Genomic DNA, 15020 nt, shown 5'->3' with positions numbered 1-15020 from the left:
TCAAGGAACGACTCCGGGGGTAATTCAAATGATGCAGTTTGCTCTGCTGCATCGTATTGTACATCTTAATGAACAAAGCCACAAGGACAATTTGAACTGATGAAAAAAGGGCTTGCCAGCGATAACAGCTGAAACGCCAAAGGACGGTCGGAATATCAATGCAGTTGGAGGATACACGAAAAAGATCAAACTGTCACGCAGGAAATCTTTTCAAGCACCTACACTGAAGCAGAGCACCGGTGACAGAGGAAAAGCTTTAAAGGTCGTGCTGTTTCGGAAACTTTACCACCACTCGGCTTTTCCTTCCCCTGCAGAACGCGGCAGGGCAGCTTTGTGGAAATCTGCCCCAAAACCGCCCTGCCGTGAAACCGCTTCACGGGCTCCTCGTGCCTTCGTAGCTCAAGCCTCCGGCGGCAGCCATAGAGGATCTGCCCTTGTCAAAGAAGAGGGGACGGTAAAGGGACCCGGGGGGTGCGGGGAGGGACTGGGAGCACCGGGGAGCGTGGGGAGCCGCGGCCGTGCTCCATCCTACACCCGCACGTCCATCCGTCCGTCCTCCCCCGGCTGCTGCCCCTCGGGCTGGCCGAGCAGCGGCTGTCCCCGCTCCGAGATGAACTCCTTGGGACAGGGCTGCGCTTCCGCGTCACGCTGGGACGCGTTTTGGGTAGAAATACCACAGGCAAGCAAGGAAGAAAAGATGTCTGCCATCGGAACCTGCACAAAAGGGGTAACCTGCCACGCACGCGGAGCGGCAAGCGCAGCCCTTCCAGACTCTTCTGTTTGATAGGGGAAAATGAATCCAGACGACGCTATCCCCAGTAAGACGAAAGGATGACTTCCAAGAATGCAGTTTCCATGGGGCGGCTGCTAGGGACGACAGCGGACCCACAGCATCAGATTTAGACACAGAAACCGTTTCCGGGCAGGTCTTTCCCTTTTTTTTAAAAATTAAACCAAGACAACTGTTTCTCAGAACTACTCTGTGGTTTCAGGGGACGTGGACTAGGCCAGTATCATACAAGAAATAGGGGGAAAAAGACAAAACAAACCAGGTTTCAAGTCCCTGCATCTTCAGGCACCGCTCTCAGCCAGCGGGGAGAATGAACACCCCGGCTGCTACCCAAGCGCTTCCCTCGCGCTCCAAGAGTATCTCAGCGGCTCGGTGATGACGGGAATTAAGGTATCAATTGTCTCTCGAGGCTTTAAAAAGTGTTTCAACACCCCTGTGCTATGTAATTCTAGAGATTATGTTAATTTGACCTAATTTTTTCCCAGCTCCAAAGTCTCTTAACTATTGAAGAGCAAAAGTTCTGCAGCTCCGCGCTGCCTGGAAAACCTCAAAGCAGGACACGGCCACAGAAAGAGAAGAGGGGAAGGGAGGGGAGGGGAGGGCTCAGCTGCTCTCTGTGGGAAAAGCAGGCTGAGCTCGTGGGCAGAAGATGGGAAGACACCCGTCAAGAAGACTCAGCGCTAGCTCGGCGTCAGGGAAGATTATAGAAATTTCTCTCGTCAGCATTAACTACTCTTCTTCCTACATACCGCGAGCAGAAACCGCTGGAGTGAGCGAACAATATTACATTTTCATGACATTTCCAGCTCCTTCAGCACTTCAGAGCCCATACAGACGGGCACCGAGGAGGCGATGGAGATCCACCTGGGTTTTGCCAACAGGGTCTCAGCAAGCTTTGAGTTTTAGATCCTCCATCACTGCAAACCTAAGTGCGAGAACAAGACAGGGCCGCCTGTCCTGCAGTCGTGCCTCCCCAGGGAGCAGCACCCTCACGAGGGCCGCGCCGGTCCTGCGGGCAGCGCTTCGCTCCGGTGGGAAGCTGACAAGGAGAAATGGCTGGGAAAACATCTCGCCAGGAGGCCTCCCTTCCTGGACACCATCGGCCCTTCCTCTCTGTGTTTGAAGCAAACCCGTAGCAGACGTCAGGAGCGATTCCTCGCAGGTAGAGACTCCCCAGCTGTGGCTGTGGGGGTGCTGGGCACCTCCTGGGCATCCACAGCTTCTCAGGGAGGCACAAACCCTCGGGCTGGGGCCACTGCCACCCCCGGACCACGTAACAGCAGCAGCCAGAGCCCACGGCACCCTCCAAAGGGGCGCAGGCAGGAGCGCTGCTGAGAGCCGCTTCTCACGGCAAGAACCGCCCACCCCCCTTCCTCTTTTTAATACAAAAAAAGCTAGAAAACTACTGCGGAGGAGAGCCTAGGAGCCCAGAGGCCACTGAAAATTCCCAAACAATTTGCAACGCTTGCAGCAGAAGAGCAAACAGCAAAACCACTATTTGTTATGAGCGGCCCCTGCCTGGGAGCCTGAAGGACCAAGGGCGATCCCAACGATGGGCTGATAACGACCCAGTTCCCGGGAAAAGGACAATCATTAATGTTCGCAGGCACGGCCAGCAACACAACAGGGTCAATCAAGCATCAAGACAAATTCTTCCTTTGAGCCTCGCAAACTTCACTGAAAGCGCGAACAAATTACCGTGGACCCAAAGGAAACTGTAGGTACGTCCATTTACACCGAGCCACGGGACGGAGTTTCTCTGCAAACGGCTCTTAAGGAGACTTCAATAAAGTTTGAAACCTACTGTGAAATGAAAGCTGGTTAAGAAAACAAGAACAGAAATAAATGAACAAATCGCAAAATGGGAAAGCGATCACGGCAGAGCGTCCCAAGCATCCCAACGGGGGTGCCTGGGGTTGGGTGCTATCGATAACCACCTGGAGGGAGGAAGACAGAGAATGGGGAGGGCTGGACAACACGATGGTGGATGGCAGACGGCGCACACGCGGTGCGCGGTAAGGCACGTCGGAAGAAAGACTTCAACTGCTTCTCCACGCCAGCGGAGTCTGACTCGGTTGCGAAAACCTCAGAAGGAAAGAAGCCACAAAACACCCTGCGCAGGACAGCTAGAGTCAGCCGAGCAACGTCGTAAAAGCAAATAAAAGGTGAAGGCATTTACACAGGGGATGGTTTACAGCAACAATAAACACGATGCCATTAGCTATTCAATGGTCCATTCTCACCTTCGGTTTGTCACCTCTACCTCCAAAAAAAAAAAATAAAAAAAAAAGCAAGCAAAAGCAAAAGCAGTGGTTGAAATAGAAAAGATCAGCGAAATGAGAATGCAAATGATGACAAAGAAACCAGAAAGGCCTTCCCCACGAGTGGAGAGTCGGGTCTAGTGAGGAAGTATGACGGATGCGTGTGACAGAGAGAGGTGTCTCGTGATCAGCTGGTTGGTTTTATTCACCTTTTCTCGCAAGACAGGGAAAAACTCAAAATGCTAAAAGCCAGCTCCCCAAAAAGGCTCATACCGATGGCGTTGGACTCACTAAAAAACGACTGGTGGGATTCACTCTTCCGGGAGAGCGAGGCAGAGGGCTTAGCACAGAGACGGACCAAACACCTAGGCACGAGAGAAAGCATCTCCGGTCGCATCAGGTGAATTAAATTACCACAGACCAAACTTTCTGCCTCCCAGTAGAAATTGCTCAGAAATTGATACTGATGGGGTTGAGGCTGAAACAACTGCCCGTGTGAAATGAGCTCTACGGCTCTTCGTATCCTTCGTTTGAACGCACCCAACATTAGCCGCCACGAAGTGAACTAATAGCTTTTTCTGCCACGGCAACTCCCGCCTTGCAGAACCACCTGCCGTAAGGACTATCCGACTCGTCGGACTGCTGGACCAGGGCTCACACGCTACCGTGGGTGTATTTGGTGAAAAAAAATAATTTTGTTGTTTTTCCCCAGGCTTCACGCTCTGCTTATATACATAAAAGACAATAAACATTCAGGACATTTCCAATGGTTATGAAGGTACCGTACCTGTGATGGTGGTAGGGATGGTGGTGGTAGTGGTGGTGGTTGTTGTGGGAGGAGGGATAGTTGTGGGGGGATCTGGATAAAATATAAAAAGGAAAATAATAAAAAAGCAAATTAAGAAAAAACAAGCAGAACACAACAGCGGTCAATCGTGATCAGAGAAAAACAAGGACGCAAAGAAGCAGCGCGGCTGTGGGATGCCCTCCCTCCTCTGAAGCCAGGTGGGGCGCCCAGCTGGCCTTGAGGACCGCGGGCCAGATCCTCCGGAGCCGGACACGGCTCCTGGCGCGACCCGCGCCTCGGGACCCGCGCCAGCCGGAGAATCTGGCCCCAAAACTCCCCCCCTCTGGCCTTCTACAGCGCTAAACAAAAATTAAAAAAAACCAAATAAAACCCAGCATAAATTAGTCAATGAGAGAGAGAGAAATGGAATGGGAGAGGCATAAGAAAAATAAACTGCACGCTTTCCACAACAAAAAGAACAGTTTACAGGTACAAAGAGAGACACAGCGATGCTTCGTCGCCTTTCTACATATACACGGGAAATCCCAGGTGGGAGGTTTGCGTGAGGGGCCCCGCTGCGCTTTACAGGCTAAATATCAACAGCACGTGGATAAATCGCGCTTTCTTCCCCGGGCCGCTTGCCTCGCTGTTCTTCCGCTACCAATACACGTCAGCAGGATGTTAAAAACTACTTCAAAGACAGTAATAAATACAAAGAAATCAGAACATCGTTACTAAATATCAATTTCAAGGTAGGAAGAATTTCACCAAGATCTTTTAATAAAAAAAAAGTCAATATTTTCCTGACAATTTCAGTTGAACGCTCCTGTTTTGGCTACTAGGGCATCGTTAACGAGAAACCCAGACCCGGGGATGTTTCTCCTTGGGACTGATAACCATTTCTGACGTACGTGACCTGTGGAGACTCAAACACTGCCGCTCCTCACGGCGGTTCCGTTAGGTACGGGGGCACATCCTCATCAACATTATCGGGCAGGAGAAGGTAGATATGAGGAGATGTAAAAGAAAAAATATGTATCAATGCCCAGATGATCAAACTGAATGCGCTAAGTAGTCGGGAAGACTTTGAACTACGGCTTCATTCGGCAATAATAGAGCATGAAACATTTCACGGGCTTTTGACTCTAGGTTTCCTCTATAGCATGTCAACTCTTCATCGCTAACACATCTGCTACTCTTTTATCTCCAAGCGAGCTCTCTCAGATTCCCTAATTAATACAGCCGAACTTTAATTATATGCTGCACCTTTATTATATTCCCTGCAACTTCCCAGAAGTTGAGAAACATGACCTCGGAGTTTGCTGGGCTGCGGAGCGCTTATTTACGGCTATATTCTAAGCGGTTATTGCCCTTCCCCTACCTCCGAAGCACCCCGGTCCCTACACCTACGCCAGGGTGGCCCTTGCTCGCCCCTAATCCATGTGTCTGCCCGGGAGCCGCGGGGACCGGAGCAGCTGGAGCACGGCAGGACCCGGGGAAGAAACTCCCTGGCCTTTCACCAAACGGCACGGGGAGGATGCTGTGCAGCAGACTCTTCCTCCATAAAAGCAATAAAAAAAGACCGCGTGCTAATTGCACTGGAAGTTTCTAGCAAACGTGTCTGCCCACTCCCACGGGAGGGAAAAGTGTGAAAGGGATTTTAAAAATAAACGTGTTTTCGGTGTCAATGTGACTCGACATCCTTACAGCACGTGCGCGGCAGAGGAAGGTGTGAAGCACAGCTCAGCAGCGGGTATTCTGCAAGCCCTGCCTGCTGGAGGCCGTCGGCACGGAAACCCATCCCTTTGGGATGGAGACTACGGCAACCCTGCCTCTCCCGGAGGTGTGCCGGACCACGGCTCTGCCATGCCTATGGCTGCTGCCTAACGACCCCCGGCTGCGGGGGGACTGTGTCCCTAAGGCCCCGGTTCCCAAGTTAAGGTGATCTGGGGGAGCTCCACGTCCCTAAGGCCCCGGTTCCCAAGTTAAGGTGATCTGGGGGAGCTCCACGTCCATAAGGCCCCGGTTCCCAAGTTAAGGTGATCCGGGGGAGCTCCATGTCCATAAGGCCCCGGTTCCCAAGTTAAGGTGATCCGGGGGAGCTCCATGTCCATAAGGCCCCAGTTCCCAAGTTAAGGTGATCCGGGGGAGCTCCACGTCCCTAAGGCCCCGGTTCCCAAGTTAAGGTGATCCGGGGGAGCTCCACGTCCCTAAGGCCCCGGTTCCCAAGTTAAGGTGATCTGGGGGAGCTCCACGTCCCTAAGGCCCCGGTTCCCAAGTTAAGGTGATCTGGGGGAGCTCCACGTCCATAAGGCCCCGGTTCCCAAGTTAAGGTGATCCGGGGGAGCTCCATGTCCATAAGGCCCCGGTTCCCAAGTTAAGGTGATCCGGGGGAGCTCCATGTCCATAAGGCCCCAGTTCCCAAGTTAAGGTGATCCGGGGGAGCTCCACGTCCCTAAGGCCCCGGTTCCCAAGTTAAGGTGATCCGGGGGAGCTCCACGTCCATAAGGCCCCGGTTCCCAAGTTAAGGTGATCCGGGGGAGCTCCATGTCCATAAGGCCCCGGTTCCCAAGTTAAGGTGATCCGGGGGAGCTCCGCACTGACAAGCGGCGAGAGCCAACCCTGTCTGTGGCCAGGCATGTCCTCCCACCAGCTTGCACCCAGCGCCTGCACGGAGGAATCCCAGTGGGGACGGAATATCTGCTGCCTCGTGGTGGGGAAAGGTGCCCGGGGCTGGAGACGCGCGGGCCAGAGCAGCATATGGCCGCAGGCAGCAGAGCCGCCCTGCAGGGACGGCCCGACTGGGGTTCTGTTGCAGGAGGCTTCAGATGATGGCCACAGCCCAACCGCTTCCTCCACACCAACGCCTCTGGATTTCTCCCTTTTAAACTCAGGGTTAGTAGGATTCTTTATGCTGTCCAGAGTGCCGGATCCTAGCGGGATGCTCCCAAATGTGCAGAAACTGGACGTGATGAGATGTACAACCATTATCTGCCCGCAAGCTCCTGACAGACCACGAAAAGCCCTCCCCTACGTGGCCAGAACGTCCACTGGACGCTTGAACTAGAGTCCATGGGCTCACATCCCCTGGGAACCTGCACCTCCTTTGAAATACGACTGTCTCGGGTCTCCTCCTGTGGGTTTCATCCTGAGGGGGAGCAGCACTGAGCAAGTCCTGCGCGGTCTAGTTCTCGCCCACATCCCAAAGGCAGGATAATTAACAAGTGTGAGAGTTAGTCTGAGCTCCAAATCCCAGGTCAGTGACATTGGTGAGGGCTGATCTAGTGCTTACTCGGGCCAAAACAGGTCCATAAAACTACGCAAGGAATAAAATCAGCTCATCTACGACCGCTTTATGGCAGTAGCTTTCCATAGTTTTAATCTCACGGGGAACTGCCTGTGTCCTGTTTCAACTTCTTTATTGCTTCTCCACAACAGCAGTCGTTTCTTTAAACAACAATGTAAACAAGGTTTTTTCCATGAGCACAGAAATTACTCCATCATAAATGCGTATCTGACTTCATTTTGTAAGCTGGAGGCTTTTGGAGCTAGAGGCACTAGAAAACCACCCGCCTGATGTGGCGGATGAGCTCAACTTCAGCTCAAAGTCACAGTTTTGGTATTATCTGCAGTCTTTGGGCGAGTTTCTAAGACTGGGCTTGAAACGGCTCACGTGCAAGTGGCGTTTGGGCAGGGGATGTCAACTATTTATCGGGGCCTGAGCAAGAACGAGGGAGTTTGGACCGCAGAGCTTCCAGCGGCTGCTGCGCGGCATGAGCTTCAGACCAAGGCGAGTGACCGTCCCACCCGAGTAAGAGGCAATCCCCACCGCGGGCTCAGCCCAGCCACGCAACCGCCACTCTTCACAGGCGAAGCTCTAATACGCAGCCCAAGGGAGTTGCTCATGATTAAACTGGGGGATTGCTCTTCGAGCGCCTCCTGAATCTTCATTATATGCAACGCCTCGTGACGGGAGCACAAGGTCTAGAGCAACGGCAAAATAATGCGGAGGAACTGAAGAATTAAAGGAGGTACTTAATAGCACTTTAAAAAGACGCTGAGGCGCGTTTTAGCGTCTGCTCAGCCGCCACAGATAGGCTTAAGACATCTCATTCCTCCAGTTTATTTACCGGTTGGTAATTACCTAGGGATGCCGGCTGATTCTTTGGTCATTTAACTTGCTAAGGGAGGACCTGGAACCCGCCGCCCCCCGGACCATTTCTGGAGACGCTGGAGAAGGTACTAGCGAAAGGCAAAGGAGTCAGCAGGCCAGAGAACCTGCCAGCTCTCCCCGCGCCTCTGCTCTGCGTTCCCCTGGGCTCGGCCCGGCAGCAGGACGAGGCGGGCGCGCGGCTGCGGAGGAGGGAGCGCAGCAGGCTGGGGAAGGGGCTCTGCACCCCGCGCCCCGCACCCCCGGCCCCAGGAGCAAAAGAAAGGGTTTTCCAGCCCCTACCCCAGCCCGGCGCAAGGCAGAGGTGCCGGCAGCTATCTGTAAATCTTGCATTAAGCAAAAAGTTAACTTCTGTCAAAGCTTTCAGAGCGCGGTATGTTGCAATTAGGTGTAAATGAGTCTAGAAGAACGGTGGTTTTCTCACGTACCGTATACAAACAGCATGTAATCCGCATGTGATTTCCCCACCGCGTTTGAAGCCTCACAGCGGTATGTACCATTATCTGTTTTGTTTAGGTTACTAATGAGAAGGTTTGAACCAGACACTACAACGTGTTGAGGCATCTCATCATCTACTCTTAACCACCTCATGTCCGTAGGCCTACAGAGGAGGGAGAAAAAGAAACAGTCACATTACTATTTTCCTACGGTAAAGATGGCATCTTCAATAGTTCATCCACAGACAGAAAGCCCAAACCAAGAAAAACTGTAAAGAAATAACACACACTTTTTTGCACTACTCAAGCCCAGATGCTGTCGGGCTTCCTCAATTTAAATTTATTTTAACCCAACAGGAAACTGTATCCAGACCTTAAGTTTTCTGAAAACACTAATGCAAGCAGGAAGAAAGTTCATTAGTGGTTAATCATTCGCTTGTTCAGAAAACCTGAAATCTTTGAGGCTATGGACTAAAGGTGCATCCACGGGGTGCTCTGAGCGCAGATCTGGGCAGCATGTGGCAGAACCGGTACGTTTTTGTCACGCTTGGCCCTTCCCCGGGGGCCGTGGCCGTGCCGCTCCCCGAGAGCGCTTCGGCTGCCGGAGGAGAGGACGGACCTTCCCCCCGGTCCCGCCTGGCAGCGGGAGACCCTCCTGCATCCCTTCGCTCGGCTGGCTGCATCGCTCGGGGGGGAAGTTACCCTGGTGGGTTAGAGCTAGTAAGGAAAGTGAGCGCTGGGGGGCCTGGGGGGGGTGCCTTCTTTTTTAAATTTATTGTTATTATTACAGTCTTTAAGCAGGAGCGAGGGGACAGACGGGCTGCAGCTGGGACGTGCTGGGAGCTCGCCCTGCCGGAGGCGTCCCGCAGCTCAGGCCTTTCCTGCCATCCCAAGGGCAGACGACTGCCCTGATGTAGGAGCTCCTGAAGCTCCGGCATCCCAGCCCGGCGCTGGGACGGACACGCCGCCCGCAAACCCAGCGGGGCACGGCTGCCGAGCTGGAGCTGGCTTTGGGCAGGGGCTCGGCGCTCCCCTCCCTCCCCGCCGCCAGCGCAGGAGCCACGGCACGGGCAGCAGCGGCTCTTTAGCCTCCAGAGGGGTGGAAAGGGCTTCCGTGCTCCCGGCTGCGCTCTTCCGAAGGCTATTTGCGATTTTGGAGTCCCCGGGTTCCCGGCGTGGCGTGCGCTATGCAGCAGCCTGTTTCCCACCCTAACGGTGACCGTCTGGGTGTCTCCCCACTTTTGTCACAGCCTTGGGGTTTCTGTGTCCAGCCGAACACCACACCCGTATTAATGGCCAACCAGAACCCTCTACGCTCTGGCCTTCTGTTTGCCTCCCCCAGCGTTTACTTTGCCAAATTGCCCAGAGAAATGGTTTTGTTTAACTGGAGAAGCACCCCTGTTCGTCTTAAACCTCTGTAAAGGATTTTACGAAATCTCTTTGTCTTAAAAGCGTAGAGGTAAACACAGCCCATTATTTTACTGTGTATTTTCTTACGCTTTGAGAGACACGGGTGAGGTGACCCACCTACGCGGATCCCTAGCACATTACTAGCATCAGCGGAAGGCTAAGCGGCGTGCTGCCGGGGAGAGGTGTCTGTCTCATTTAACGTGTGTATGTCTTATTCGTGGCCTGGAAGAAGAAAAAGTGAAGCGGCCCACTCATTAAATTCCCAGCTGACAGCAACGGGGAGGAACTGCCGTTACCCAGGAGCGGGGGAATGCGAAGGGGCTCTGACAGACTCCGAGCGGGGAATCGATATTAAAATGGGATTCGGCAGGGGACGTGCCGGTCTCTAATGCACGGGGAGGGAATCAGCCTCGTGGCCAGCAGGAGGAAGTGGGAAGCAGGAATCGGCAGCCGGTTCTGGGAGAGGAGGTTCGCTGCCGCGGCGGAGGGCAGCCCCCCGCGGCTCCTCCCTGCCGCTGCCAAACTGGGCGGCTTCCAGTTCGCCTACACCCGCAGCAACTCCTCCGCTCTGGGCACGCTCCCAAGGAGACGCCGACAGGTTTCGGGGATGTTTGCAGAAATCTCATGAACACGATGAAAATAAAAAAGGATAGTAAATACTTGACAGCCATAAATCCGAGTGGAAGAGAAAGTATTTTTTAAAAAAATAGAAGTCGACAAAACTTAAATTAGAACAAGGATGAAAGCGTGGAAGAAAATCTACCCTCCCTTGCCAGGATTTTCCTGATGCGGTAATTCCTTCGACTAGGCAGGAAAGCCTCAAGGGCATGGGCAAGGAGAAGGAATCAAACTGGTGTTTCATAAAAGCCACAGAGGGCACCGAAAGGGAGGAGCAGCACCCCCCGGGCGAGAGGAGCAGAGAGACGGGCCGCCTCACCCGAGGGATCCGTTCCGCCTCTACCAGCGCTCAGCTCTCCGCTGCCAGTCTCGGCTCTGCGCACGGGCACCGCGCCGGGGTTGGGCAGGCGGCCCCCGGCCCCCGCAGCCGTACCGGCACCCGGCTGGCCCCCGAGCCATCCCCTGGGGAAGAGGGGTACAGCCGGGGGTGCCCCTTCTGCACCCGAGGGCTTGCTGCCCGCTGGCCGGGAAGAGCTCTCCCCGGAGCTCCTCCAGCAGAAACCCCGCGGCCGCCGCTTACGCGGGAATAAATGCGCGTCAAAAGAAACGTCTGAAGAGCGCAGCAGGTGCTCGGGTGCAGAAGGCACCTCTCCTTCACACTCTAACATCGTCTTCGCGGCAGAGAACGCCGGATTGAGCGTCTGCAACGGCAACGGAGGCTGAACAAGCTCCGCGGGCTTCCGCGGCACGGCCCCGTCGCCGCCGGGCAACCTGCCCCGTCCCGGGAAGTGGCCAACTTACTGTGGCTTTCCAAAGGCTGCGCAGGTCAGCTCCAGCGGCTCCCCTTCTCTCGTGAGGCCTTGCACCGGGTAATTCTGAGAGACCCGCACTTGAGGCTTATCTGCAGGACAAAAGCACCAGTTGGTGAGCTGTGGGGTCACAGGGGCCCGAGGCCGCGGCAGGAGGGGGGCAGCCGGCGGCGCGCAGCACCCCGGCCGGGAAACTCGCCCCGCCGCCCCCCGTTTATCTCCCAGCTCGCTCAGGCTAACAGGAACTCATTCGCCTTCACGCGGAGGTGAAGCCGGAGGTATTTGCGCTGCTCAGAAGCGATAGCTTTTCTCGCGGATCGTATATTACTGTGTGACACCGCTCGGCCTCCGCGCATATTAATACGTGGGGCTCTGCAAGAGATGCTTGTTAGAAACACGAAAAGAAGCCGCGGCTGCTTTTGTTTAAACAACAGAAGATCTTATTTTGTCCAAACGAAGCTCTTCTAAATCCTAAAATAAACAGAGAGAATTAAAGCATTTAGTTAGGGAAGCAGCTCAAAAACACTTCGGGAAGACCCTGCAGGAAAAAAAAAAGAAGCCAAACCGCAAACCTGGAGTCCACAATTAAAAAATTCATTACCTCCTACAACTGAAACACAGATTAAAAACGCAATCTAAGCTGTAGCTAAAATGTTATCAGCACAAGAAATCAATTCGATGCTACAAATACCATTAAGCCATATATATTTTTCAGGAGTTTACTCAACTGTAAGGAACAAAGGAAGGCAAAAAAATCAGTATGCGTAAAGGTTGAAACCATTTAAATGTTTCTATTTCCTCTGAGAGTAACTGCTACCAAAAATATTGGCTCGCTGCATTTTATTAACCGTGTTTAACTCATTAACATGCTTCCTATGGAATAATAGAGATTAGGAAAAAAAAAAATCCGTGTCAGGATTTAACCAATTTAAACTCTCATAATTTTCAGTAATGGAATAAGCTACACGAGTAAATCCTCTCCTGAGATGACTACACCGCAAACATTTTATAACCTAATCCCCACCGCAGATGCTTCTCGCGGCAGCTGGAGGGGCGGCAGCGCGGGGGCCGGCGATGCCCGGGGGCCGTCCCGCACCCCAGCACGGAAACACGCCTGACGCTTTGCACACACAAAATAACGACGTGGAAGTGACCGGAACGTTCCCGGCACGAGCCGGGGAAGGAAAGGCCCTTGGCAGGAGGGCGACGGAGCCACCCGTGAGACCAGCCCCGGGATGCCTGGGTCCCCCGTTGCAGCCAGCTGCGGGTACGGCCAGGGGGGTCCCGGCCTCGGAGCCCGGGGGGGGACACGCAGCAGCAGCCCCCAGGAGGGCAGAGAGCGGAGCTGAAATACCGCACGGAGCCTGGCCCGCGCCGCGAGCGCTCACCCGAGGCGTCCAGAGGGGGAGAGGAGTTACAGCAGGGGTTATGCGGGAGGTAAATCACAGGCAGCATCTTAAACGCCGCGCTCCCGCTCACCACTCTCACTCGCAATTCCCACCCCCCCGGCCATCTGCTCGCTATTTATTATTTGCTTTGCGGCAGTACCTAAGAGCCCGTGCCAGAAACAGGGATGCCATTATCCTGCGTGCCGTAGAACGAGCAGAAACCCCTTTCAGCCCAGTTCACAGGGGAAGAGAGAGGGCAGAGCGCCCTGTGCCGAGGAAGCCCTGCGCAACAGCTTCTGCAGCGCGCCCCTCCTGTTGCTCCCAGCCTGTTTTCATTACATAAATTTTCGTATTTCTAATGAGCTGTTTACCAGCTGACGATTACTTATGGAAATCAAGAGGAAGGCGCTGAAGGCTTGCCGTACTGAGCATGAACCGCAGACCAAGCGAGCTCTCCCAGAATGGTGGGAGCGGAGCCCTTCCCGCTCAGCTTTCCAGCCCACGGTCTCCCATAAACAAACAGAAAAAGCAGCAAAGCGACCCCGTACCATTTCTTCCAGACACCGCGGAGGTGTCACCTGCGATAGCGACCTGGGCTGTGGCAGCACGCGTGCACGCGCTCGTGAAGACGAGAGCGCTCCCGATAGGGTCACCACAGCCCACGTCTCTCCCACCAGCACTGGCCAGTAAGCACGGCGGGCGCTGCTGAGAACGCTTCCCCAGCCTGAGGGGTTCAGGAGGATGGCTGGGCACCCCGGAGAACCCGCATTTGCATTAGGCTCCTGGTACACAAAAAAATTTCACTCGCTTTGACGAAGAATTTGGGGGCGGTGGTGTCGTTTTTCAAAGACACGCATTTCAACAATCTTAAGTTCTACTTCTATGACCAAGCGTCCCAGCTCAAAGTCAGCATCTATTTTCTTCCGATTACGGACTCCGTTAGCGAAGCTTTGTGAAAGGCCGAGCACCGTGGGATCCTGAGCTCGGTTCCTACGGGGGACGGTGGCATTGAGCAGCCTACACCGGTCAAGTTGTGATGGCTTCCCAAGCCTGGACCGGCACTTTGCCACCTATTAACCCCGTTACCAAAAAGGCCGTGTTCCAGTGCCGGCGTCGGTGGCTGGATGACCTGGGGCAATGACTGTCTCGGATGGCGACCTAGGGCACAAGGCAAGCAGCAGCAGAGTTTTTACCACCAAGTGCATTCCAGCCGCCCGAAATCCTCCACTCGGAACTTCGTAATATCACGCCGCGGGATTACTTCATAAAAATAAACGCTTGCATCTATGCATCTAAGCCACTACATACTCCACTGGCAGCCAATTAGATCTAACAACCCAAAGCTATTTCCTAGTACGCCTATTTCCAGCAGCCTAAAAAAACAGCCTAGTAATTTAATAAGGCACCTTTATTAAGCTAAATTCATTCAAAAGCTAAGAGTGATATACAAGGTTAAACAGCAGTAGTCTAAAGGTTACGCTGTAGCAGCAACCAATTTGAAAAACTTATTACAAACCCATTCTGCGTTTGATGAGATTTCTTTCACAACGGGCGCAGCGGGTGCCTGCGTGCGGGGGGACCGCAGCCTCGCCGGAGGGGACAGCCCGCCCCGATCCGTGCCCTGCTGGTTGGCCACCGTGCGGGCCAGCCTGACCCCGCGCCGAGAAATGCTGCGTACCCGACTCCCTGACAAAAAAAACAGTATTTTAATTTCTCAAGCAATGGAGACGCTGGAGGCTCCTCCAGCTGTCACGTCGCGCAGGCGCTGGGTGGCTCAGCGTCCCTGGCTGCTGAGCTCTCGTAGTTGTAAAGCTCCGTGGTTTGGAAGTTCCCAAAGCACTCACAGAATGGGTTGGGTGGGAAGGGACCTGAAAGCTCATCTCGTTCCAGCTCCTGCCCCGGGCAGGGACACCTCCCACCAGCCCAGGCTGCTCCAAGCCCCGTCCAACCTGGCCTTGAACCCCTCCAGGGATGGGGCAACCACAGCTGCTCTGGGCAACCTGGGCCAGGGGCTCACTGCCGCCACAGCCAAGAATTTCTTCCTCAGATCTCATCTCAATCTCCCCTCTTTCAGCGTAAAACCCTTCCCCCTCGCCCCATGGCTCCCCTCCCTGCTCCAGAGTCCCTCCCCAGCTTTCCTGGAGCCCCTTGAGGGGCTGGAAGGGGCTGGAAGGTCTCCCTGGAGCCTTCTCTTCTCCAGGCTGAACTCCCCCAGCTCTCCCAGCCTGTCCCACAGCAGAGGGGCTCCAGCCCTCCCGGCATCTCCATGCCCCTCCAAGTTACTCTGCATTTGTCCCAGTTCTTCCTCTTATTAGCTGCTCGCCCAGTTTTTGTGCTATCAGCAAAGAT

The 15020-nt window shown here is 54.2% G+C and overlaps 1 protein-coding gene across 15 annotated transcripts in view; it reads right to left on the bottom strand.

Moving 5' to 3' along the window:
- CADM1 (cell adhesion molecule 1) overlaps positions 1 to 15020 on the bottom strand; it is a 165158-nt gene that overhangs the window by 24134 nt on the left and 126004 nt on the right. For 8 of the 15 annotated variants that reach the window (XM_074561438.1, XM_074561439.1, XM_074561440.1 and 5 more), the window contains 3 exons: positions 11276 to 11375; positions 8438 to 8610; positions 3839 to 3910 (listed from right to left, as the gene is read on the bottom strand). In XM_074561438.1, coding sequence (XP_074417539.1) covers positions 3839 to 3910; positions 8438 to 8610; positions 11276 to 11375 — 345 coding nt within the window. Of the gene's footprint in view, positions 1 to 2162; positions 3417 to 3838; positions 3911 to 8437; positions 8611 to 11275; positions 11376 to 15020 lie in introns of those variants that run through there. The other 7 variants (XM_074561441.1, XM_074561450.1, XM_074561446.1 and 4 more) reach the window with 3 other exon arrangements.

Source organism: Larus michahellis, chromosome 17, assembly GCF_964199755.1.
Source record: "Larus michahellis chromosome 17, bLarMic1.1, whole genome shotgun sequence".
Lineage (NCBI taxonomy): Eukaryota > Metazoa > Chordata > Aves > Charadriiformes > Laridae > Larus > Larus michahellis.
The sequence above is the reverse complement of the archived record's forward strand: the minus strand, read 5'-3'. Positions and strand labels throughout refer to the sequence as shown.